This window comes from Varanus komodoensis, unplaced genomic scaffold (assembly GCF_004798865.1).
Source record: "Varanus komodoensis strain SLA01 unplaced genomic scaffold, ASM479886v1 scaffold20_1, whole genome shotgun sequence".
Taxonomy (NCBI): Eukaryota; Metazoa; Chordata; class Lepidosauria; order Squamata; family Varanidae; genus Varanus; species Varanus komodoensis.
Window position 1 is genome coordinate 6415783 of NW_025335587.1, and position 25742 is coordinate 6441524.

Consider the following 25742-nt stretch of genomic DNA (forward strand, 5'->3'; position numbering starts at 1 on the left):
CCTAAGTTACTCTGCTGTCTTCAGTTCAGTGGAAAAGATTGTCCATATCAGCTCAGGCTTGGCCAGTCTAAGTGCAACTGTGCAGTGCAGAGATTAGAATGTTGGACTGGGACTTAAACGTCTCCATGTGATCATGAAGCTCACAGGGCAGCTTTGACTGCTGACGGCATCAGTGCCTCTCAGCCTAACCTAACCGAGCTCAGATGTCGGTGCAACAGAAAAAGTGAAGCTCTAACCCAAAGAGCTGAAAATGCAGGTGGGCCTGCATGAGATAACATGGTATTGTGGAGGAGCAGTTCTCTGTTCTTTTTCAGGACTTTGTAGGCCTTAAGCACCACTTCAGATATTGCTCACAAAGGGCCTGGTAATCGGCAAAATTGCGGTAAGATGGGAGACACATGCACACCCTAACTAGATTCAGTCAATTGCCTGTCTGAGGCCCAATCCAATACCTCCTAAGTGCTTAATTGAATGTTTTGATTGCAGTGGTTTCAGTGGTGCTAATAATAGCTGATAGTTACTATATTGGTAGCATGAAGCTGAATCTCGGAAGGGAAACAATATTAGGGTGGTAAGGAACCATCTAATTGGCCCTATCTATGTAGTGCTAGAAGCCTAATATTATTGGAGTAATGTGAGAAGCTGTTGAAGGGTCTCCCACACTATGTCTATTAACTAGTGAATTAGCTTCTCTAGAATTATAGTTGTACATCACAGCTACCGACAAATTCACCAGGTATGGCTCTAGGTAATAGCTGCACCTAGCCAAATCCTGATTAAAAGCATGTAACAGCAATCCTATTCTTCTTTGCAATAAACATCACTCTAGATGCAAGATGCTCATTCTCAGTGTACAATGTAATAGTTAATCCTTATTTCAGCACATTAACAAGACTTGGCCATGATCTGTATGAGTTTATTCCATTTCATTCTTACGTAAAATTCCAGAAAGCTTATGAATATAGTCCTTCTACAGAGTAATTCTACAGAGGGAAATCATCAAATGATTATACAGCTTTGAAATTATTGGGTGTCACAGAGATATTTGAGAGGACTTACAGTTCACTTATTCCCCTTTAAGGCAGTATCCAATTGGTTAAACGATTTACATTTGATGCACTAAATGAGAAACTGGTTATATCACTACCATGTCTGGTTCAGGTTTCACAATTGATAATGGATAAAGCGCCTTTGATGGCTATTATGCTGCAGACCCAGGTCCTGCTCCTTGGGAGTAAGGTCCATAGAACATATTGCGTCTTACTTTTGACTTCACATGAATAAGACTGTTGGTTAGAAAAAGTATGGATATTTGATCTCCTCGGCAAATAATACATTGAAACACAACCAAATAATACAAGTAGATTTTGCTTTATTTAACTGTCAAGTTTGTCAAGTTTGTTTGCTTTTTTTAACACTAGGCCAGATGTGACCATTAATATTAAAAGGTATGTATGCAAAACAATTTAAAAAAAAAACCCTGCCAGTTGTTTAAAGCACACATACTCTTTGTTCATAATATATGTGTGTTGACTTTATTTTTTGAGCAAACGAGATCCAAGAAATCATATTCACTGAAATAGGCACACTCATTTCCTGCACAAGCGTGTGTGGGAGGGAGCAGCAAGATGGTGCATAAAGGAACTGAGCCGAGGTGGGCAAGCATTTGTCCGTACATTTATCTGAGTCTCTACATCCAAAAGAGGATTTTGTATTAAGACACACCCACTTCAAGTGTCAACTGATCATCTAAATAAGATGGGGGGAAATGGCCTGGGAACTATTGAACAATATCTATGGCCTCTAGAATATTATGAAAATGTCATTCCGTGTCTCTGCCAAACATTTTTTCAAATATTTTATTAAGCTGTTTCAATGCTTAGCCCTGAACATGGCTTGCCACCATTTTGAGCAGCTGGATTGTTACACTCCCGTCTTCTTGTCCGTTGCCCTCCAGAACTTGCAGCCCAGTTGGACCAGCAGCTCCAATTCCCATCTATAGGAAAACCTAGAATAATAACAATACAGCAATGAAATGAAATGAAGCAAAATGAAATGGCATGAGGATTAACTCAATAGTACTTAATGTGACTCCTTTCTGGTCTACAGGTGGGTAACATCTTATTTAAGCTAGAACAAAAGGATTCTACAAAACTGTTCTGGGCCTGTGGACCCATTAGGCAATTTGAAACATTGTTACTGTCAGAGGTGTGTCTAGTCACAAAGAATAAGTAACCTGCCAAAAAGACTGTATAAAAGGCAGAGATGGGGCTGAACCCCAGTGCATGGAACACCTCCTTCCACACTTTTCGGTCAACAGAAACCTTTTTCATAAAAGGAAAACAATTTCTCTCCTCCAGTCCACCAACTCATTTCCCCCATTGCTTCTCTGGCTCTCATGCTGAATCCCCTCCCTGCCACCCCACTCCTGCCCACCACGCTTTCTCACTTTTCCATGCACAGGGGACACTTGTAGAGCCAAGCACTGCGCGCATCCATCCCACATACATGCTTGCATACATATACAGCCCTCCCTTCTCCTTCACAATGCAAGCACATTAAAATCACACACTTTCTTTTCTGGATCCTTACAGAATGTTCCCCCACCCCACAAAAACCCTTCACTTTCTCATGCACACACACAGTTCCCATGGACAAACATAGAGCTGTCCCTAATGCACAAGCTACTCTCAGCCCCCACTGACTTTCCTTGACTCCTGCCCCCTGCTATCCTTTCCAGCACCACCCCACCCCTCCCCATTTTTTTAGCCCACTTAAAAGCTTTTCATATAGAAGTTAGAAGACATTGTTTTTCTCCCTCTGCACACACAACATGTATCGATACAGTTCTATACTACCCGACAGCTGAAGCTCTCGTTTGCTTGGTGGTCGGTCACTGCAGAGGAAAGCCTTGGCTTTCCAGGGGCAATAATGGGAAAGGGAGAGGGCTGCAGGCCTTCACTTTGCTCGGATGTGTTTGCAGCTGCCAGACTGTGCATGTGGGTGTGCAAAGGGGGAAGGGAGGGCATTCTGGCAAGCGTCATGTTCTCCACCCGCAATTCATGGGATGAGAAAAAGCAAGGTGAAAAACAAAGCAATAAGCAAACGAAAGATCCCCATGAACTCAGAGTGGCTTCATGCCATTGTAACCCCTATGAAATAATAAGTGGGGCTAAGAAAGAACAGGGCAGTAAAACATTCAAATCCAAAAGAGCAGGAAAACTGAAGAGGCAGGAGCTGCTGTTGTGCTGGAAGGATGAATCCACATAGTGAATTCATGTATATACAACTGAGTTGTATTTGAGTTGGGTTCACAAGGACACCTGAACTTTGTGGCTCTACAGACATTCTTTGCATTGGTCCTGTTGCCAGAGAGTTGGGTGCACAGGTTGTAGTATTTTGTTATTATTATAATTGTTCATGCTGTTTGTTATATAACTGTTGATGCTAAGAGGTTCATTTTGTATGTAAGGTTGTATTGCAATGTTCATTAGTAACCAAACAGTCCCATAGAACTTACTGGTGTTACACAATCACTATGCAAATATTCAAGCATGGCTTGCTTTCAGTCAGAGAAACTTGGATAAGATCAGTTCCTTTAGTTATTCCAGAAAAACAAATGATACTCTGACCAAACTATCTCAGAAGAGACCTGGCTTTTCATTGCATGACCGAGCAGAACCAATTATGTAGCTATCCTTAGTTTTGTGAAGACTCCTTTGAACTACCACTAGAGTAATGGTACCTATGCTCATGTTTTCATAGAGCAAGAAGGGGGAAGACCAATCAAACTAAGAATACACATTTCCAGGAAACTGCTGGATTCTCGTAGCCCATGTCAAAGTGGGAAGAAAAGCATTGCAAATGAATTAACTTCAACAAACATTTTAGATGTGTAGCAAAAGAAGGATGGCCAGTACACAAATATTAACTGCAACCTTTTGATGGTCATTTTCATGTGCTTCCATTCCCAAAAATCCCACCCTCCCTGCTTGCTCTCTCACCTGTTCTTAGTGTCTCCTCACAGGCAAGCCCTCGATGTCCTAGTGGGCAAAGGCACTCACAGCGCATCCCTAAAAAGCATTAGGAAGTCAGAAATACCTTTAAATCCAGTTTTCACATACACAAAATTATGACAAAATTATGCAACACAAGGACACCTGAACAAGGACCTGTGTGTAAGCTGCCCTGCCCGCCTTGTTGCTACTTGACTGGCTGGCTTAAAACACCCCTGTGCACTGAGTGCCACAAACAGTCTGTAACCAGGTTCCCATGACTGGGAATCCAGACAGAGCAGTTTTCCAGAATGCAGGTGCTTGTAAGAATGGGTGAAAATTTCAGGCACATGTTGAATCTGGCTGGTGGAGATGAGTGAGAATTCTATTCAAAAGTTCAAATTTTCCAGGATGCACAAAGCTCTTCATATTCAGGAGAGAAAGAACTTGAGATCTGAAAAACAGCTGGATGTGGGAGATGGAAGCTGTCAGAATCAAAGACCCCTGCTGTTGCCTAAGCCCCTTAGACATTACTGTAGCTAGGTATATGGCAACACGGCAGAGAGGGCCTGCAAGAGAACCCACCCACCGCCTCTCCCCTTCGCGGTGACAAATGCCATAAAGGGAGATCAGCTGACAGGCTTCCTACAGCAATTACTGGAGGCTGGGGGCAGTCCTGATTGGGCAGAGAGGTGCAATTCACTGTTCCCTCGGATCAGCCAGCTGAGGTGTCTCCTCAACCTGCTTCGGGATGTGTAGGCCCTGACCAAAGCAAAAACAGGGCAGATGTAAACCACTATGCATCAGCTGTTCCCAACCTTTTCTATGCCCCACACCCCAGAAAATGTTTGCTTAAAGTTTGCACCACCTACAAAAGTAATATAACATTTGGAGATGAAGAAGTCATATGTCTAAATAAAAATTGAGCAATTAGAAAAAACTGTAAACAGTAAAATCAATCCCAATTGTGGACATAAAATTTAATGACTTCTTTATTATGTCAAAACATGGAACTCTCTAGCTGAACTCTCTCTTTTGCCCTCACTGACAAAAGATAACTGACTGCAAATACAAACAAATAATAATACATAATTTTATTACTGAGATAATTGTTGGCCATAAATGTCATGATTCACCGATCTTGGCAGAACTGCATCACAGCCTTCCTCTTTGTTGCACCCCCTGAAATCCCAACTGGCATTCCTTGGGGGTGCAGACACCCCAGGTTGGGAGCCCCTGCCTTAGATGGACAAACTCTTAGCAAGCTCACTTTAGTAGACTTCTTGCAAATGCAAACTGAGATTACTTTGTATAATGAAGCTCATCCCCTACTATATTTGTTCAAGGAAGAACATCCTGTGCATCAGCAAAGCCTTGTTCTCTATTCAGCCCGCCCTGCCTCTAGCCAGAACTAGGTAGCAGGAATGGAAGCAGCAGTGGGCTAGACAACGACTGCTTTGGGCAACACAGTCCCTCACACTCCAGAATTCAGTATAGGTAGATGCTGATGCATGGTTTGTTTTTGAAATGTGGCTATTGTGTTGTCTGAACTCTGCCAATATATCCAAGCATGGCTCAATAACCACAAACAACCAATGAAGAGAACCATGTTGGTTTTTGGTTGTGAACTGTCAGCTGTTCACCATGGATTGTCCTCTCAAGCAACATGACCACCTGAGTTTCAGCACTGTTCAGTGAGGACTGGGTTATCATTTTGCCTGAACTCAGACAGGCTAAGCTGGTATAAGACAGGTTCCTATGTCCCTTTAGCCTTGCACCAAGAGCAAGGAGAGTTTATTAGACTTTTATGATCAGCTTTGGGCTTGATGTGCCAATAGTCTGACTATGAACTAGCTTGGTGCCACTGCGTTGTTATCTTTCTCAGTGTTTTAGCTGTCTGCACATGTAATCAATCAAGGCACAACCAGATATGTAGCTTTAGGCTACATATTTAAAGAACATCTGCTGTGGCCCTTAAGGCAGCTTCATATGTCCAAGTTACACTTATTACAATTAAAAATGATTTCCCCCATGCAATTAAGCTAGCATCGTCTTCAAAACAAGAGCAGTCCAAAATGGGAGCAGGGAAACACGCCCAGTGTGGCTTTCCGGTGATGATAATGATAACAATCTTTAGCAGTTGCAGATGGCATTCCATCTTCCAAGAGCTGGGAGAAACACTAATTAATGGCCAGAGAGCTAGTCAGCTTGCAAAGCTTAGCAAAGCTATTTCTGCAAGAGATTTTAAGCAGATTGCAACTTTGTGTTTTATGCATAATTAAGTTGGGAAAGCCTTCTTAAATGTAAATGATTAAGATGAGATTCCACTTGGCCAAGCAGTGAAATCCCTTATATTGCTGTGATTTCCACAAAACGTAGTGATATTTGATGGATCGTTCACTTATGGTATATTCCTCATAATATTTCATGGAAACAACAGGAAAGTGAGGAGAGTTGAGGCAAAAACTGACTCACAGTTATCATGTGATCCTGCTTATCAGGCAAGAAAGGAAAGAGTTCAGATCTCACCATTCATGAAAGGCGTTCCATTGGCCTCGCACTGGGCACAACGACAGCTGTCCGTTTCCTGCTGAAATTCAGCCAGGGCACGCCTCATATTTTGTTTCAGTGCAATTGCATTTGCAAAGGTGGTTGCAGTCACTAATTCATAGAGTGGTGCCACCTACAGTGGAGAATGAGAGAAAAGGCTATATCATGTTCTGTATAAAATCACATACATATTTCTGAATAGGAGAGACCAGGCCTAGGAGGCTGACTTATACTGGGCACATGCACGCAACATATCCCAGACTAGGGATCATTGCTGCATCATTTGGGTTTCTGTTGCTTCATGGATTGCTGTGTTGTTAGCCTCATTGTGTAAAGTGCTTCAAATGTTTCATAATCAAGTTCAGGATAAGATCGGCTTCTGTTAGTTCAACCCAGTAAAGTTCAGAGGTATCTCATTTAAAAAATAACAATAATAAAGATTTAAGATCATTTCCTTAAAAAGGCAAAACAAAATCCTAATCCCTATTCAACATGGGATTTATAATTGCAGTAGGGCAGGATTATCATTTCCAAATTCCGGAACTAATTTCAGGCTTAATATTTGAAAAGCATCCTTATTCAACTTTTCAGGGTCGTTGTTGAGACCAAAACTGATCAACTTGCAAAATTCCGGATGTTTTGGCCACATTTCCCATGGTTCATCACCATTGGCTAACTAGGGTTAATGGAATTTGTAGCTACTAAACATTGAGGGTAGGGAACAAATTATCTATCCTTGCTTCTAAACATTGGGGCTTGTACTCAGAGAAGCAGCAACAGAACGGAGTCAGGGGGAAATCAATTTCTTGTTCTTTACTGCCCCTTGAAGTCCCCTCAAAAGCCATTCCTGAGAGGTGAAGTCCATCCTGAATGGGGTGCGCATTCTGTTAAAAAGAATGGGGAAATCATCAAAAAAGTAAGTGGGTGGCCACTTCCGTGAACCAAGCTCCCCAGGAAAGAAATTCTAATTCTTGACAATTAAACCATTCCTGCTCAGCTCTCTGCATTACAGGTCCCACCATCAGTATCTTCTGGTCCCAAGGACAGTTTCTGTGGCTTCCACTGGCACTGCTCAGGATCAGGAAATTTAATGTATCATGTGCCCTTGCTTTCAATAGACCAGTAAAGAATTATTTTCTCTTCTTGATTCTCATCCCATCTTTACACCCAAATCCAATGTGAAAGCCATATCCTGAAATTTTAGCTGACGTTGTTGCTAAATAGTCTTGCAGTTAATACAACATTGTAATTGCAATTCCTTTACACAACCTTCATCTGGATGATTTCAGGGTTGTACTGAACAGCATCTCCCCACTCTTGCATCAGTTCTGCTGTTGGTAGGTCTTTGTTAGCAAGAGTTGTAATATGTTCACTCGCTCCTCCACGAACAAGAGCAATAAAATCCTCCACAAATTTCTTCTTTGATCTGCTGTCTGTAAGAGATTGACAAGACATCAGTTCAAATTTTGTGTGGTTTTACACATGCATGTTTACCATTTGATGTCTGTATCATCAAGCAGTGAATCACCTGAAGACATAACATCACAGAGAGAATTCCATCATTCTCTCAAGTAGCTCAACATGTTTCAGAAAGAAAGAAAGAAAAGAACAAAGGATGTCTCTTTTCATTCCCATTATCCAGAACTTGTGCCTCTGGTAAGGTGCACAATTGAGTCTGGTCTGCTGTGCATGAACATATTTCTTCTCCCTATCCCACTCCCACACATATATTGGATAAAATATAGAGCCAGAGATGTACATACTCCAACTGATTTCTTGTAAATGGCCGGACTGATTCCACTGAAAAAGTATTGTGTTTGTGAAAATAGTGGCAATATGAAAACTCTAGCTGTGTGAAGTAGGGTGTCTGAGATGACCCATTCATGCAGGGAAGTCAACATTTGATGTCCACTTATCTAATGATGCCCACACATGATGCCACCAGTGTGGATCAGCAGCAATTCTAATTGATGAATAACCAGATGATCAAGAGCAATGCTACTGCATTTCCTCCGGAAACATTTAGAAGAGATCACACAGAAAGGCAAATTGGAAGAGCAAAAGGAGGAAGACTACTCTTTTGATCATACGGGTTTTAGGAGATGCTTCGCAAAGAGAGATTCCTTCAGGAGGAGACAGGAACTCTCTGTTTATAATATTCAGTATGGAAATATGCCTAGAAATACCCAAGTCTGCCCATTGCCTACTACTGTTCCTTGAGCAGAACTGGAAAACAGTTGTCTCGTAGCATATTTTCCTCTATTTACAGTCCCTAGTTTCCCTATTTCTTAGGAACGGGTTTTCCCTCCATAGTTGTTGGTATTAATAATACTAACATTACTAGTACACACATACTTGCCAGGATGTAACTCCCAGTGATCTGAGTGAATATGGGTAGGACTGCACTGTGTGATGTTAAAGAAAGTGATGGAGACAAAAAGGATGAAGCTTTTAGTGTGGAATTTTATGTGTCTACTCAGAAATCAAGCCAATTATATTAACTGAGGCTTATTTCAAGTAACTGTGTATTTACTTTTAGTTCTTCCAAGCATTGTTCACTGTCATATAATAATGTCAAAGATTGGTCATACCATTTTAAACTGATTTATTTAGTGTGTTGGTAATCTCTTTAACTTTTTTCCAATTCTTCTTTTATAATTTTCAGAAAGATAGAAAAAATCGTATTTCCTTCATCTATTTTCTCCTGTCATAACAAATATTTTTAATTGCAGTAGTTCACTGGTTTTTTTCGCTGGAAATTAGATTGGTACATTTCAAATCTGTGCTTCATTTTGCAAAACTATAATCTTTACAATTAGTATTTTATCAATAATTACATTTCCTAAATCATCTTTAGTAAAAACCTTTTCTTTTTTCAAAGATGTGTATCAAGAACATTGATAAAGCTAAGCGCCAAAGCATTTGTCACGTTACTTGATCATTGTATGCTTACCTCCAATTTCTTTTAAAATGGCTCCACAACCTCCAACTGTTATACCAACTGACAGACGGACTTCATAAATAGTTGCACCAACTTTAACCCCTTTCTGTGTACAAGACTGAACATCACTAAGAGAGTAACCTTGAAGAAGGAAGAGGAATGTTTACTAAAGGAAACATAGAGTTGAATGCAAAGTATTTATAAAATGAAGCATGCGATTTCTTCTCATAATTCAGCCCTACTTGCAAGTGTGTATTCTTGTACACATATCCTGCCCAGTGTCTGACTGTCTGAGCTATTTGCAGGTGACTGCAGATGAGACTGAAAACTGATATTTAGGTTTCTGTTGAAAACTCATCAGAATATCTAGGCTAATGTGCTGATTCTCTAGTATGCTGATTCTGGTAGCTTTTCTTTGTTGCTCTTCCTATCTTTGTTTTTTAATTGATGTTTCCATGCATTTTCTATATGGACCTGCAATTAGATAACAACAGTAAACACGAATATTTTTTTTTCACCAACAGCATCATATTAGGAAAAATAAAAGCATTTATCCAATGGAAGCATCTCCCGTCACTGCCCCCCCCCCCCCCCCATGCCTAGTTGCCACTCAGGAGGAATTTACAAAAGGACTCAGTACCCAGGAGAGTTAGCCCTTCTTTCTCCTGCTGTTATTTCCCTGAAAATGCCTCCTATTTGGCAATTAGGCTTGGAATATAAGTTCTATTTCATGTGATACCCAACTCCCACAATTTCACCACAACCCTAGTTCCTTCAGCTGAAGAAAGGGATTCACAGATCCATTATGAACCCCTTTCAACCAATCCCAGCAGTTTTATACTCCTTGTGTTGACTTGTCTGGTCAATTTTCTTGTATGTTTCAGCTATAAAAGAACCAGCAAAGTGGAACATACATAGACACTGACAAGATGAGAATGCATATAGTCTAATTTACACACTTTTAAGGGGGTTCCAATTGCCAAATTGTCAACTGAAAAGCATAGGAAAAGTTGAAGAAGTGACAAAATAAGATGATTGTGATGTAATTCTCTTTATTTAAATGTTGATCTCACACTTCTGAGTATCCCCCATGAGGTTAATATCCTCCAATGCCGAGCTAGATCAGAAAGTGTAGATACTGACTCCGCTCTTTTTGTGTCTCCTGTTCTGACCAGTAACTGCTGTGGTTATTCTAGCTTTGAAAACCAGAGCCTTATAAGGTGACTCTCTGGTCTGCATGTTGGGATGTAAAAACCACAGGTGGCACTCTTTTTTCTCTGTCTGCCCTTTGAAACAGTTATTTTTTTAAAGAAAATGGTCAGAAATATTTGCAAACTAGTACAACTGTAAGTAAAAGCTTAGAAGTATGTTTTCCATAAAAAATGAGCACAGTTTCAGCTGGAAAAGTCTTGCTCTGAAATTAAAAAAAATCAACTTTCTCTGAAGCTACTTTCATTATTTCTAAAGAACTTTAAAAGGAAAATATAGTACAACAATTGCAAAAAGTTACTGTATTTATTAAACATAGCTGTTCTGGTATACTTTCAAAACTATGCAGTAGATGACTGGATATGATTCTATAAGTGAGTTTGCATGACACAACACGCCCTTGTGAGTTGTTGTCATCTAAACCCAGACCTCTTACTGCAGGGAGGTTTGGTTTTTGGCAACAGAATGAAGATGAAGCCATGGCAAGTCAAAGAGGGCTGAACATGCACGGTGATCACAGAATGATTTTCTGTTGGAAGCGGGGAAATGCAAAACCAAGAAGTAAGAATAGGATGGAGTATCCAAAAAGACATAGCTAATGGGTTGGGATGCTCAATAGGAACACTCCATGCTGCAGCATTTTCTATCACATCCTACTAGGACAGGAACAAACAAGCAATTACCACATGGCAGCTCATTTCTCTTTAGGGCGTTAAGACAATACTATTCTGGTTCAACATCTAAAAGTACATATAGACTGCGGTGAAAAGAAGCTGAAATGCCATGTCCTTTTGCTATGGAATAAATGAGAACACGTTTTGACTGAGATCAAAGTTTTCCAGGTTTTCCTCACCTCAGCAGTTGCTCCTACAGCCCCTGAGAAGTCCCCACATAGACTGATTAACCTCACAAGATGTGGTTCGTCTGCAGCCAGCTCTGCTCACATACCTGCTTTCTGCAGCTCTTCACTATTCAGAACTAAAGTATATTCATAGGTGCCACCAAGGATTGCTTCCGTGACATAATGTGTTCCATAATCCCTGTAGAGATCTCGATATTCCCCATAGCTGTATTCAATAGGCAAGTGGAGGATTCTCTGGAAGAACTCATTGTGAAGCATCAACTCTCGACTCTTCAGTTTATACTGGGCAACTTGCAGCTCTGTGTGTGCATGGATAAATTTGCTAGACTGCATTAAAACAAATGCATCAAATGAGAGCCAGAATCTTAGCCAAGTGCAATCTTTGCACTTTAGGATTGCATATTCCATACATGTGCATCTATTGGTTTGTCTGTCCGGAAATACATTTATTTATTTGTTTCATTTCTATACCACTCCATAGTCAAAGCTCTCTGGCTGGTTTACAACAGTAATGCATAACTAATAGAATATCAATAGTTTCTGGCTGTTACTACACACACACACACACACACACACACACACACACACACACAGAGAGAGAGAGAGAGAGAGAGAGAGAGAGAGAGAGAGAGAGAGAATACTGCCCTTTAATTTACAGAATTCACCAGAAGACCTGCCATAAGATTAATTTTTGAATCCAACACAATTATAAAATAAATGTCTAGTGTACAGAACCATACTCAGGATTAATATAGAGCACAGAATGCCTTTACCACTGTTTGGTATACAATGGAAATCAGAAGTATGGTTAGAATTGGGGGAAAAACAACACCAACGTTACTGTGTTTAGCTATGAAAACAGTTTCTAAAACAACAAAACAAAATTTATTCTACTCTTTTTTAAAGGCACTTGGAAAATGTTTCAAAAAATCTGACCACTTTTATACATAAATAAGCTTAAAACAGAGATGATTTCCAAAGTCAATGGAAATTAAACATACAGGACAACCTCATTTTACCTTGTATTTCAAACAAAACTTTAAAAGGAACAATATACTATACACATTAAACATTAGATGTAATACTTATTACACATTACATTTGCTCCAAGATATTCAGACACTTAGCTCAGCTTATATGACTGAACTGAAAATAGTTACATGGTTTCACACTGAAATTAAACTTTAGATTTGACTGTGGAATTTGAAAAGCACTATTCATTTCAGCTCTGGAAAAAAGAGCTTTGTAGTTCTAAGAGCTAAAAACTTTAATACAAAAATCTATCCCCAGTTTTCAGTATTAAGTTGACTGTGCTTTGCATCAGACTGAATTCTTTATTTTTATGGATTGGTATAACCTAATACAATCCATTCTGCAAGTATTTCATGCAATATACACTGTTCGCCTGAATAAAGAATTCAGCGGATACTTCAACTTTCTCAAGGTGAAATGGTTTGTTGCAGTCTATAATTAAACTATGGAAGGCCTGCAAGCCATTTTCATTATATATTAATGTCATGACTGCCCTGCAGTTGAATAGCTTGGTGTCTTTGCTTCTGTTGCCATATTCTGAACTGACAGCACCTGTCTTATTTCACCAGTCTAACATTAGCATGGCCTTTTATGTTTATACTGACATCCCCCTGGAAATTCCAAGGACCGGGAAAGCAGCCTTCTAAGAGACTGCTCTTGGAAATGCAGATGCTTAGGCAGCAATGGATGGTGAGATGTGGGCCCTTTCCCTCACAGTCCTGGCACACTGTCTGAAGGACGTCCTTACATACACCTGCAAATTTGTACAGCTAATTCCTCTAGTTCTTTTTGCATCCATCCTAGCTCTTTCTCTATACATGCAAAACCATAGCCTGATGCATCTGTTAAAGAGCTGAATGTAGGAACACACTGATGTGTTCACACCCCAACTGCTGTGGGTGGGCCAGGTACTTGCTGTCTGCTGATTTTCCAAGTGGGTAGTCATTGGATTCTGGAGAGGAGGAGATGGCCACTGCAGGGAGAGAAGCTTTTGAAGCTCCTTCAAGGTGACTGCAGTTTCCCAGGCCAATCATGAGAGCAAGCATGTTTTGAAAGAGACAGGAACGGGTTTCAGAAGAGGAGGGAGAGCATGTGCAGGGTCCATTACTTGGAGAGGCACCAGGAGAGGCAAGCTACCCATCTGGAAGGCTTGCAGAGAACTTGCTGGCTGGTTCTCCACTAATGAGAACTACCCTAAGGGGGGAGTCACAATGTTATTGAAAGGGAGGCACTAGAAGAAGTTTTTACTTTGGACTCAGCTCTTCAACTGAGCAGAAGCTTATCTTTTTAGTGCGACAGAAGGCTATTTAGGGTCGCACGGTCTTGTTAGCTATTTGGTTTCAATAAAGATCCGCACTGTAAAAGATTGTTTTGCATTTTGGAGCCTGAAGGAAAGGAGAGAAGAGTCTAGGTCATGACGTATGTTGACAGGAAGGTCTCCCATTCTTTTGTCACTGCTGTGTGGAGTTTGTGCCCAGTTTTGGTCACTTCCACTCAGCATCCCTATACTCCATCTCAGACCCATTCAGCAGGGTACTTGACTTTCCAGAGCTGTCAGTCAACACAGAACATAGGAGGAGATAGGAAAGACACCTTCTAAAGATTTCCTCCAAGTTTCAGCTCTCAGGGTTCCAAAGGTAGTTCAGAATGACCAGGAAAAGGACTAGAAATTAAAATACCACTATCAGCATGCTGTTACACAAATTATGGCAGCCATATTTGGAATATTGTATACAGTTCTAGTTTCCTCATCTTGAAAAGGACATAATTGCATTGGAAACAGTACTAAAAAGGCTACCAGCATAAGGAAGGGGTTGGAGGAACTTCCAAATGAGGCTAAAGACTTTCAGTCTGCAGGAGGGGAGATGACAGGATAGACTAATACAGACCAGAGAAGAACTATGAGTTCAGTTGAGAAGTACTGTCCTGGTTCGAACCATTTAAATTAAATTTCTATTTGGTACAAGTGATTATAAGTCTTTGTGATAACAATATTCAGGGATGATGAATCTGTTTGGCAGCTGGATCAGAAGAGAAACATGTACTTTCAACTCAGCACAAACTTACACAGTTCACTGCTATAGATGTGGCAATGGCTTTACAAAGAGGGCAACTGATGATATACCCCTCTGTACTTATCAGTTATGATAGCTGACTGGATTTGTGAAATCTAGATATGCAGTACTTCAGATATCAGAAACATGAGGCAGAGTTGTTCCCTATATGCTTTGCTTGGAATTTTCCTGCCTGCATCCGGTTGACCAGTTGGAAATAGAATTTTGGACTAGATGCATATTTGGTCAGAAAAGCTGTTTTTTCATGAAATGTAGCCTACAGGCCACATGTTGTGGCCCACAAGTAGTAATGGATTAATTTCAGCTTGGCCCTATTTTCTAACTGTAAATTCAGTTCATCCTGAAGCTTGATTTTTTTAAATGCCCCTCCAAAAAAAAAAAAAAAAAAAGCACAAAACTTTGACAACATTTGGATGTGTGTTTTTCCTAATGCAAGTATCATACATGATTTTGCCTAATTTACAACTTTTGTATGCAGTTTTCCTAACACAACATGTTTGTGAATATTATTTTCACCAATACATACATTTAAGTCTGTACTTTCCGTTAACTTTCACAGTTTTGTGTGCATTTTTTAATTGGGGGACTTGATAAAATCCAGAGAAATACCATTTTCAAAGGATAATTGGACTGAGAATTGCTCTGAAGGTGTGAGCTATGTAGGTACACATTACCATGCAAACCAATCTAATTCATCCCTCAGTCCTAGCCAGGAGGGGCACACTGCACCTTTTCCTTTTGTGGCTAGTTTGGCAGAAATGGGGGGTAAGAGATGGTCCCAGTTCATGGCTATATTCAGCTTGGTGGATCACAGAATAGGTCTACCCTAGCAAGAGTGTGTCTTGTGTAAAGGCACTGCAAGTAAGGACTGCCTCATTTGGAGTCAGACCCTCAATACTGCTTACTCACCGACTGTGGTGGCTCTCCAGGGTGACAGACAGAAGTCATTTTGTGTCTCACCAAGAGATGACAGCGACTGAACCTGAGACCTTTTGTCTGCAAAGCATATCCTCTACCACCGCATTATGTCCCTCCCCATATAGCATGGCACACACATCCCTAGATACTTGAATCAAGTTCCTTCATCCTCATGCAGCACCTTTTCAAGACCTTAGGATGACATGAATGCACACTTAGTTTTCCGTGTAGAGATCGGACACTGTTTGCCTGTAATAGGATGAACTTTTGAGCAAAGGCATTTGCCCATCTTAGTTTTGAAAAAAAAATGACAGTTTTCTGCAAATACATACTACAGTTTGAGGATGATAGATGTAAGAGTTTTTGCACAAGTTTTCTCCTTAAAATATGCCTAAAATTAAGCAGAAACATGTTTACCGTTGAAGAAAATTGTTTTGTCCTCCGGACGAACTTCTTGTACCTCTGGTCATTCTGATTATAATTAAATTCAAATAGACTTGGTATTGATATTCCAATGCTGAAGCTCTTTTGTTTCATTTTTGCACTGGAGACATTTTCCTCAAAACTTGAATAAGACTGGTATTCAGTCAATTCAAATTCGTATTTGCCCCTGGTCTAAACAAAATGGAAGAATAAGCAACATGCTAGTTTCTGTGTATTACAATTTCATGTCTGCTGTTTAGGAGGGAACAGGGATTGGGTCTGAAGGTGTAATTGGCTAAATACTCATCACCACCACCACCATCATCATTGTTGGGAAATGCATGAAAGACAAACAAACAATTTGAAAACATACATTAAAAAAGAACACAGCATAATTAAAATTAGACATGGATGAAATCTGCTGAAAATCTAGTTCCTGTTGAATTTTGATGGATTCTTGCAGCTGATTTATTCAAGATTATACATTATTTGCTTAAGGTAAAGTTCTCTGGTTTATGTGCAGGTGGGTTTCACTTTAAAATGTACTGTATTATGGTTTGTGAAGGTTTATTTCACATAAATGGTTGTGGTCAAGCTAGCATGCTCCAGTGAAGATGCAAAAAAAAAAAAATACTTGGTTCAGTGCAAAAAAATATTTTTTTTAATAACACAGTTATTTCAGAAACAGTTCCATTCATATAAAATTGAACGCTTAATGGATTGGTTGAAAAAAATTATCTATGAAGGAACCCATACTAGATAATGGGTTGGATCCAGACCTGTGTTCAACAGAGTTTTGTTCACTCTGGAGGAAGGGGTCAGGGCAGCCATTTTGGCTATTTGCTGCTTCCCACTGCAGTTCTTGCCTGGCGTAGCTTACTCCCAGGTAAGAGCAAGGGGTGGGGCTAGGGGTTGGGGGGATGCTCCAAGTACAGAGCACTTCCACTGACCCCATGTCCCCTTCCCTACTTCTGCTTGGAGAAAGGTGGTCAGGCAGGAGTGGTAAGGGTGGGTCATGGGTTCAGCTAGGATGCCTGTTCACAGCTGACTCCAGACCCCCCTCTTACCTTTTCCTACTTAGCAGGAGCCAGCTGGGCAGGCCTGAGAAGGGCCGCAGCATGGAACAGATTCAGAGGTCTCTTCTGGAGCAGGAAGCAGTGGTGCCCCCTTGGCACCCTATTGGCACCTCATTTTCTGCTGAGTCTTATTCCTTCCTGTGATGTCCCCTGGGAAAGGGTTGGGTTGGGCTTGCGGGGAGGGCAGCAACCACAACAAGCCTGAACCAACTCCTTGTGGTGGCGTGGCACTTAACTGCAACCCACCTTAGTGATTTGCCACTATGCCATTCTGTGCAAGCCCACCCAGAGTCTATGAACACGCCTTCTGCGTTGTTTCATATACAGAGAAGCTAAGAATATGCAAGCATTTTGAAATCCATTTAAAACAGGTAAAGCATTAAATAAAATTGTCTGGCTGAACAACCTTTTCACCTTAATAAATGAGGTGATGTATCAGCCTCAATGCAGTGAATTTTAACTGCACAAACAGTTGAGACGTACCTCTGCCAAATAGCTCTCTACATTGTACGGCTTTCGAAAACCAGTGTCTGCAATATACTGTGGTGAACATGCTCCAGCATAGTATTTATGGTCAAGAACCAATCCTTCCAGACTGTTGGTGAAAATGTTTAATCTGGGAAGAAAGATCAAGTTTACACAGGAGTTATCAGTTCTACAAAAAGGAAATTATACCTTTCCTTCCTCCCCACCCACCTTTTCCCCCTTTTTGTTCTTTGTGACTATAAATTTTTACTCCTGCAGTCAGTGTATTCCATCTTCTGCTCAGCTAAGAAAACACTGCCTGGGCTCTAAATAAATAATAGATTAGCCAACTATTCTTTGGTGCAATAGATATCAAAAAGTTGTGAAACTGAGTATTTTTTAAAAAATCAAAATAGTGTCTGCAATTTCTTTCCATTGCCCTGGACTGATACAGAGAATGAAAAAGCTTCTCTGTTGTCACCTTATACTTGGAAGCACCTGAGCAACTGGGTGCAGATGTGTGGCCCCAGCTGCAGCTCTGTGAGAAGCAGGTGCCCGGAGACCTGACTGGGTTTCCCAATCAAAGGATCTGAGTCAAGTGTTTGCGCTCCCTCCCAGTTTGCTCAGGCTCACGGGGGCAACAACACTTTGTGGCCAAAGGGGAATAAGTCTTGCAAACCTGCTGTTAGGCTCATTCAAATCAGCAGGCTAAACTGGCTTCAGAGGAAGCACTTAACTATGCTGAAACTTTGCATTAAAGACATAATGAGTAGCTATGCCTGGGTTTTTTTTCCTGCTTTCATTTAGAGTATGTGTGGTAGAGTCCAAATCTGGATTGGATCTCTATTGTGTGGGAAGGAGTAGGGGTGTCAAACCCACTGTGGTCTCATTCTAGTTTGGGGGGCCCTCTTGCAATTTATCTCCTTCATGGATCACTGCCTTGTTGTGGCGAAGGGGTTTGCGTAGCTCAGTGAAGCTATGAGCTATGCCTGGCAGGGCCACCCAAGATGGACAGGTCATAGCAGAGAGCTCTGACAAAACGTGACCAACTGGAGAAGGAAATGGCAACCCACTCCACTATCTTTGCCATGAAAACCCCCTGGACAGTACCAAAAGGCAAAATGATATGACGCCGGAAGATGAGCCCCTCAGGTCGGAAGGTGTCCAATATGCTACTGGGGAAGAGCGGAGGGCTAGTACTAGTAGCGCCAGAAAGAATGAAGCGACTGGGTCAAAGCCGAAAGGACACTCAGTTGCTGATGTATCTGGTGGTGAAAGGAGAGTCCGATGCTGCAAAAATCTATACTCCATAGGAACCTGGAATGTAAGATCCATGAATCAGGGTAAGCTGGATGTGGTCAAACATGAGATCACAAGACTGAACATCAACATCTTAGGAATCAGTGAACTAAAATGGACAGGAATGGATGAATTTAATTCAGATGACCATCTGAATTACTACTACTTGCCCCATACTACTGCGGGCAAGAATCCCTCAGAAGAAATGGAGTAGCCTTCATAGTCAATAAAAGAGTAGGAAAAGCAGTACTGGGATACAATCTCCAAAATGACAGAATGATCTCAGTTCGAATCCAAGGCAAACCATTCAACATCACAATAGTCCAAGTCTATGCCCCAACCACTGGTGCTGAACAGGCTGAAGTTGACCAGTTCTATGAAGGCCTACAACACCTTCTAGAATTAACTCCAAAAAATGATGTCCTTATCATCATGGGGGATTGGAATGCTAAAGTAGGAAGCCAAAAGATAAACAGATTAACAGGCAAGTTTGGTCTTGGAGTACAAAATGAAGCAGGGCACAGGCTGGTAGAATTTTGTCAAGAGAATACGATGATCATAGCAAACACTCTTTTCCAACAACCCAAGAGATGACTGTACACAAGGATATCACCAGATGGTCAACACAGAAATCAGATTGACTGTGCTCTGCAGCCAAAGCTGGAGAAGCTCTATACAGTCAGTAAAAACTAGACCAGGAGCTGACTGTGGCTCAGATCATGAGCTTCTCATTGCAAAATTTAGGCTTAAAGTGAAGAAAGTAGGGAAAAGCACTAGGCCATTCAGGTATGACCTAAATCATATCCTCAATGAATATACAGTAGAGGTGACAAATAGATTTAAGGAATTAGATCTGATGAACAGAGTGCCAGAAGAATTATGGATGGAGGTTCGCAACATTGTACAAGAGGCAGCAACTTAAACCATCCCAAAGAAAAAGAGATGCAAGAAAGCAAAATGGCTGTCTGAGGAAGCTTTACAAATAGCAGAGGAAAGAAGGGAAGCGAAAGGTAAGGAAGAAAGAGAAAGATACACCCAACTGAATGCAGAATTCCAGAGAACAGCTAGAAGAGATAAAAATGCCTTCTTAAATGAACAGTGCAAAGAAATAGAAGAAAATTGGAGATATGAAGGGAATCTTTCATGCAAAGACAGGCATGATAAAGGACCAAAATGGCAGGGACCCATCAGAGGCAGAAGAGATTAAGAAGAGGTGGCAAGATTACACATAAGAACTATACAAGAAAGAGCTTAACGTCCCTGATAACCACGATGGGGTGGTCACTGACCTTGAGCCAGACATCCTGGAATGTGAACTTACATGGGCCTTAGGAATTCTGAGCAACAACAAAGTCAGTGGAGGTTACAGTATTCCAGTTGAGCTATTCAAAATCCTAAAAGGTGATGCAGTAAATGTGCTACACTCAATATGCCAGCAAATTTGGAAAACTCAGCAGTGGCCACCAGATTGGAAAAGGTCAGTTTACATTCTGATCCCAAAGAAGGGCAATGCCAAAGAATGTTCAAACTACCACACCATTGCACTCATTTCACATGCTAGCAAAATTATGCTCAAAATCCTACAAGCTAAGTTCCAGCAGTATGTGGACCGAGAAGTACCAGAAGTACAGGCAGGTTTTCAAAGGAGAGGAACTAGAGATCAAATTGCCGACATACGCTGGATCATGGAGAAAGCTAGGGAGTTCCAGAAACACATCTACTTCTGCTTCATCGAGTATGCTAAAGCCTTTGATTGTGTGGATCACAATAAATTGTGACAAGTTCTTAAAGAGATGGGAGTACCAGACCATCTTATCTGTCTCTTGAGAAACCTATATGCAGGTCAAGAAGCAACAGTGAGAACTGGACACGGAACCACTGATTGGTTCAACATTGAGAAAAGGGTTCGGCAAGGCTGTATACTGTCGCCCTGCCTATTTAACTTATATGCAGAGCACATCATGAGCAAGGCGGGGCTAGATGAATCACCAGTTGGAATTAAGATTGCTGGGAGAAATATCAACAACCTCAGATATGCAGATGATAGCACTCTCATGGCAGAAAGTGAAGAGGAACTAAAGAGCCTCTTGATGCGGGTGAAGGAGGAGAGCACAAAAGTTCGCTTGAAACTCAACATTAGGAAAACTAAGATCATGGCATCCGGTCCTCTCACTTCCTGGCAAATAGATGGGGAAGAAATGGAGGCAGTGACAGATTTTATTTTCCTGGGCTCCAAGATCACCGCAGATGGGAACTGCAGCCAAGAAATTAAAAGACGCTTGCTCCTGGGCAGGAAAGCTATGGCAAATCCAGACAGCACACTGAAAAGCAGCGACATCACCCTGCCAACAAAAGTGCATATAGTCAAGGCAATGGTTTTCCAGTTGCAATGTATGGCTGTGAAAGCTGGACCATAAGGAAGGCTGAGCGCCAAAGGATTGAGGCTTTTGAATTGTGGTGCTGGCGAGGACTCCTGCGAGTCCCTTGGACTGCAAGATGATCAAACCTGTCAGTCCTAGAGGAGATCAACCCTGACTGCTCTTTTGAAGGCCAGATACTGAAGATGAAACTCAAATACTTTGACCACCTAATGAGAAAGAAGGACTCCCTGGAGAAGAGCCTAATGCTGGGAACAATAGATAGCAAAAGAAGAAGGGGACGGCAGAGCATGAGGTGGCTAGATGGAGTCACTGAAGCAGTTAGTGTGAGCCTCGATGGAGTCTGGGAGATGGTGGAGGACAGGAAGGCCTGGAGGAATGTTGTCCATGGGGTCGCGATGGGTCGGACACGACTTCACGACTAACAACAACTTGCAATTTATAAAGTCAAATAGATATCTCTTGCAGTATCCTTAAATTAATGTCTCCTTTGGCCCTGAAAATCAGCCTGGATAAAATTGTGTTCCGGCAAGTGATCTGATTCGGCCATGGGGACACACGCCATTGTTACAGCCCGTGTGGATTACTGCAAGGTGCTCTACATGGGGCTGCCTCTGCAGGGTGCTTGGAAGCCTCAGCCGGTTCAGAGAGCAGCTGCCGGACTGTCGACTGAGGCCGGCTGCAGGGACCACTGGACTCCCCCGTTGCGCTGGCTCTTTTATGGGCAGCATTCAAAGTGCTGGTGTTGGCCTGTAACACCCTGTACAGCTTGGGTCCAGTCTGTCTGAAAAACCATGTACTCTTGTCTGAACCTGCCCAGGCTCTCAGATCTTCTGGGGGGGGGGTCTCTTCGTTCCCCCCCCCCCAAAAGGCATGGTTGGTTGGAACATGGGGAGGGCCTGCTCTGTGGCTGCCCCGGCTCTGAATTCTCTTCCTAGAGAGGCTAAATTGTTGCTTTCTCTGCTGGGTTTCCAAAAACAGGTAAAACCTTTTTGTTCCAGCAGGCGTGCAGGACTGGCCTGTGAGTGTGTGCTAGATTAGTGTTACTGTTTATATTTTTTAGGTGTTTTTCTGGAGGGGGGATCTGGGTAGTTTTTTAATGTTAATATTTAATCACTTTAAACTTTTGTATATTTTTATGTTTTAATTGCATGAATTCTAATATGGTAAGCCACCTAGAATCCTTGTCACTGGAAATATAAATATCAGGTGGGTTATAAATCGATAAATAAGTGTATTTAATTTCTCCCCACCACCCCAGCCTGGCTTTTGTCCTTGACATGATCAAGCAACAGCTGATAATTGATTTTGATAATTTTTTCACTGGAATTTTAATAAATGTTAGAGAAATTACAAAGCCTCAGTGTTAGAGCAGAGGGGTCCATTAAACTTAGAACAGTAAACAACTACATTTTCATATATGAAGGATGATCCTGTAATTGATCAGCACTATTTTTTTAATTCTAACTTTCCAGTGTTACAGAGTTAATGACAGCATATAAAAGCCATGACAACTTCAAAGAACATTTTCCCTCCCCCTCAAAGATTACTGGGAGAACAAAATAGCTTGTGATGATTATAGCAAGAAGAGTAGACTACATTTCCACATGCTGCACATGTGTAGAACATTTTATTGACCCGTCCATCACCCAAAGCTTATTTACTTGAAACTGAATTATATCCAGTCAGTGATTATTCTCAGTGTTCCCTGTGGGCTGTACAGAAAAGTAAGTTGGTCTCATCCCGTACATGTGAGCTTATACATGAAGATTAGAGAAGACTAGAAATGTATTAAAGCTGGCAGTCTTGATTCTCTTTTATGTTAAAACAATCCACTATAATATAGAAAGGTATTGGTAGAAAGTCCTGAATATCATCTCTTCCTATGAGTGTTGCCCCTTCCAGACTTGTCAAACTGTTAATCAATTGCTTTTCAGGGAAAGTCAAAACTGGAAATGGACAGTTCTGTCATTTTTGATTTCTCCCCGTTTCTTATTTTGCTATTTTTTACTGCATCCCAAATTTTGAGCATTTTCCAGTATTAGGTACAATTATGCCAAACTTGGAGCACATTTTTCCTGACGCTGGCATTTTGCAGGCAATTTTGCCTAACATACATTTCTTGAAAGTCACACTGGAATCAGCCTTTGCGGTCAGTGTTGGAGGTTTAGTGACACATATGACCAGAGTGTGTCAACATGTAACACTGGTGTGTCAATGCAAAGGGACAGGAAAAGAAGAACTATATGTCTGCCCTGCCCGGGCCTCCTTGAACTAGTTATCTAGTTGGACCATTCCTGGACTGAGATCAGAATGGGTGAAGCAATGTTTGCTAACCGTAGGAAATGCTTGCCTAAGAGCCTTCCCCATTCCAGAGATGCAGTTGGCTGTATAAAGATGGCAATACAGATCAAGCACAGATCAGTGTGCGCATTCAGGCAGGCAGCTTGTGTTGGAAAATCCTGGGGGAGTAGTTGGTAAGCGTCTGGAGTTTTCATGAATGTGAAAGGGGGACTGCAAGGACCTGCTGCTTGGGGATTGTCCCCTACTTGGGATAGGGAAATAACCCACTGCTTCAGGATTGAGTCAAACTTTAATGGATGGTAGCCAGGAGGGCATCTCCCAAAATTTCAGTGTGTGGCAAAGGGGCAGGAATACCCTGGAGCCATTCAAGCTCACTTTTAAGTGTTTATCACTGTTGCAGAGCTTGTGTGATGCTAATAAGAGTAACAAGGAGGCTCCCCCATAATGCGACCCCATTGTCTGCTGTCTTTTCATTTCTGGGGATGGTCACAAACTGCAGGGCGACTTACCCGGTAGCCAGGTTCTGTATTGCCCAATATTGTTCTAGGTCCCGAGTGCACTTCCTATATATTTTCTTACAATTCCTTTCATCCGATCGATCTCCACAATCATCATCTCCATTACAAAGCAGCCTCCGATGAATGCACCTTCCTACAACGCAGAAATGGAAGGACATTAATGATTTGTTAATCTGATATTACCATTTAGGTTAGTAAGTGCAATATTATATCTCTGTCTCTCCTTAAAACTTGCAGACTTAGTACAAATTGGTTTAATGATTCCTTAGAAAGAATCTACAGAGATTAACATAGTTTTGGTAATTTTAATCACATTCAGGATTTACAAGTCACAAGTCAATTAGAAGCAAAGTAAGAGAGCAATGGCTATGGTGGAGTATAAACATTGCTTAATTAAAATATATTGCATTTCTTAGGTGAGACTAGCAGGAAATTGTCCACAGAAAAATAAATTGAGAAATGTTGTGTTGTTGTGAATACAATATGGAGCAAGCATATTATCTAACTGTGCAGATGGAATCTAGATGTCTCCTCTTAATGTGGAAGATCCAAATGTTTATTTTAAATAACAATCCAGAAATATGCTCATGAGAACATCTGAAGAGCTGTGACCAATCGGAGCAGAGCCCCTCAGGTCCAGCACCTCATTCCCTCAACGAGCCAGAGGTTAATGGAAGCACGCGGGCAGGAAATGAGTGTAACATTCCCCAGCAATTCGTTCACATAGACAAGCTGCCTCAGATCCTGGAGGTAAATTGCAACTATCTTGATTAGTAGTCACTGATGGAATTATCTTGCACGAGTTTGCACAATTCCCTTTTAAAAAAACATGTAAGTTGGTAGCCATCACTATGTTATATTAATTGGTTCTAATATTTAGCTTTGTGCTGTGTGAACAAATAGCCACTTGCCCCTTTATATCCCACATTTCTTCCATGGAACCCAGGCATACCTGATCCTCCTCCGCTTCTTTTTATGCTCCTAACAACCCTGTGAGCTGGGGCTAAGCAGAGTAAGGACATAAGAAGAGCCATGACGGATTGGCCCACATCTAGTCCAGCATTCTGTTCATACAGTGGGCAGACTGCGGCCTACATGCAACCCATTGTAGTGAAGGGGCCCATCTCTCACATGTCTGCTCAGATAGCATCATCTGATTCTGAGGAGAAGGCGGGCGGCAGAGATGAACAGAGGACTTGGCAGTTGCAAGGCTGCCGAGTGAAGACTCTTAGGTATAGTGTGAGAACCAGCCCACCTTGGAAAATAAAGGAACATTTCAGAGCTGGAGAGGGAGAGTGACCCTGTAAGGAGGCAACAGGTGAGGTGAGTAGACAAGTTTCCAAGTGTCTGGTGCTCCTGCCATCTCTCCCTCAAGCAGCAGGAGCCACCCTGAGGATGGGATCAGAATCTTTTCTGAAAGGGAGGATAGGAGAGGATGTTTCAGTTTGGATTCAATTCTTCACATGGGCAGATGTTTCTCATACACCTCAGAGAGCACCAGCTGAATTATTTATTTATTTATTTATTTATTTATTTAGAGAACTTCTATGCCTCCCCATTTGCCGAAGCCTCGGGGCGGCTCACAATCATAAATAAATAAACACAATATAAATTTATCCCGTTTTGCAACCTGTAAAGGACCGTGCATCTAAGATTTCATCTAAGTCTTCTGGGAAAGCAAAAGGAGGAGAGGGCAG

At 41.5% G+C, this 25742-nt stretch overlaps 1 protein-coding gene across 1 annotated transcript in view; it reads right to left on the minus strand.

Annotated features, from left to right (window-relative positions):
* Nucleotides 1-900: 900 nt before the first annotated feature.
* Nucleotides 901-25742, minus strand: part of C8B (complement C8 beta chain) — a 43668-nt gene continuing 18826 nt past the window's right edge. The window contains exons 4-12 of the mRNA XM_044430207.1: nt 24037-24178; nt 17565-17697; nt 16000-16197; nt 11644-11884; nt 9499-9627; nt 7815-7978; nt 6525-6678; nt 4005-4073; nt 901-2008 (exon numbers count right to left, since the gene is read on the minus strand). Of these exons, the coding sequence (XP_044286142.1) occupies nt 1863-2008; nt 4005-4073; nt 6525-6678; nt 7815-7978; nt 9499-9627; nt 11644-11884; nt 16000-16197; nt 17565-17697; nt 24037-24178 (1376 nt within the window). The 3' untranslated portion in view covers nt 901-1862. The remainder of the gene's footprint in view (nt 2009-4004; nt 4074-6524; nt 6679-7814; nt 7979-9498; nt 9628-11643; nt 11885-15999; nt 16198-17564; nt 17698-24036; nt 24179-25742) is intronic.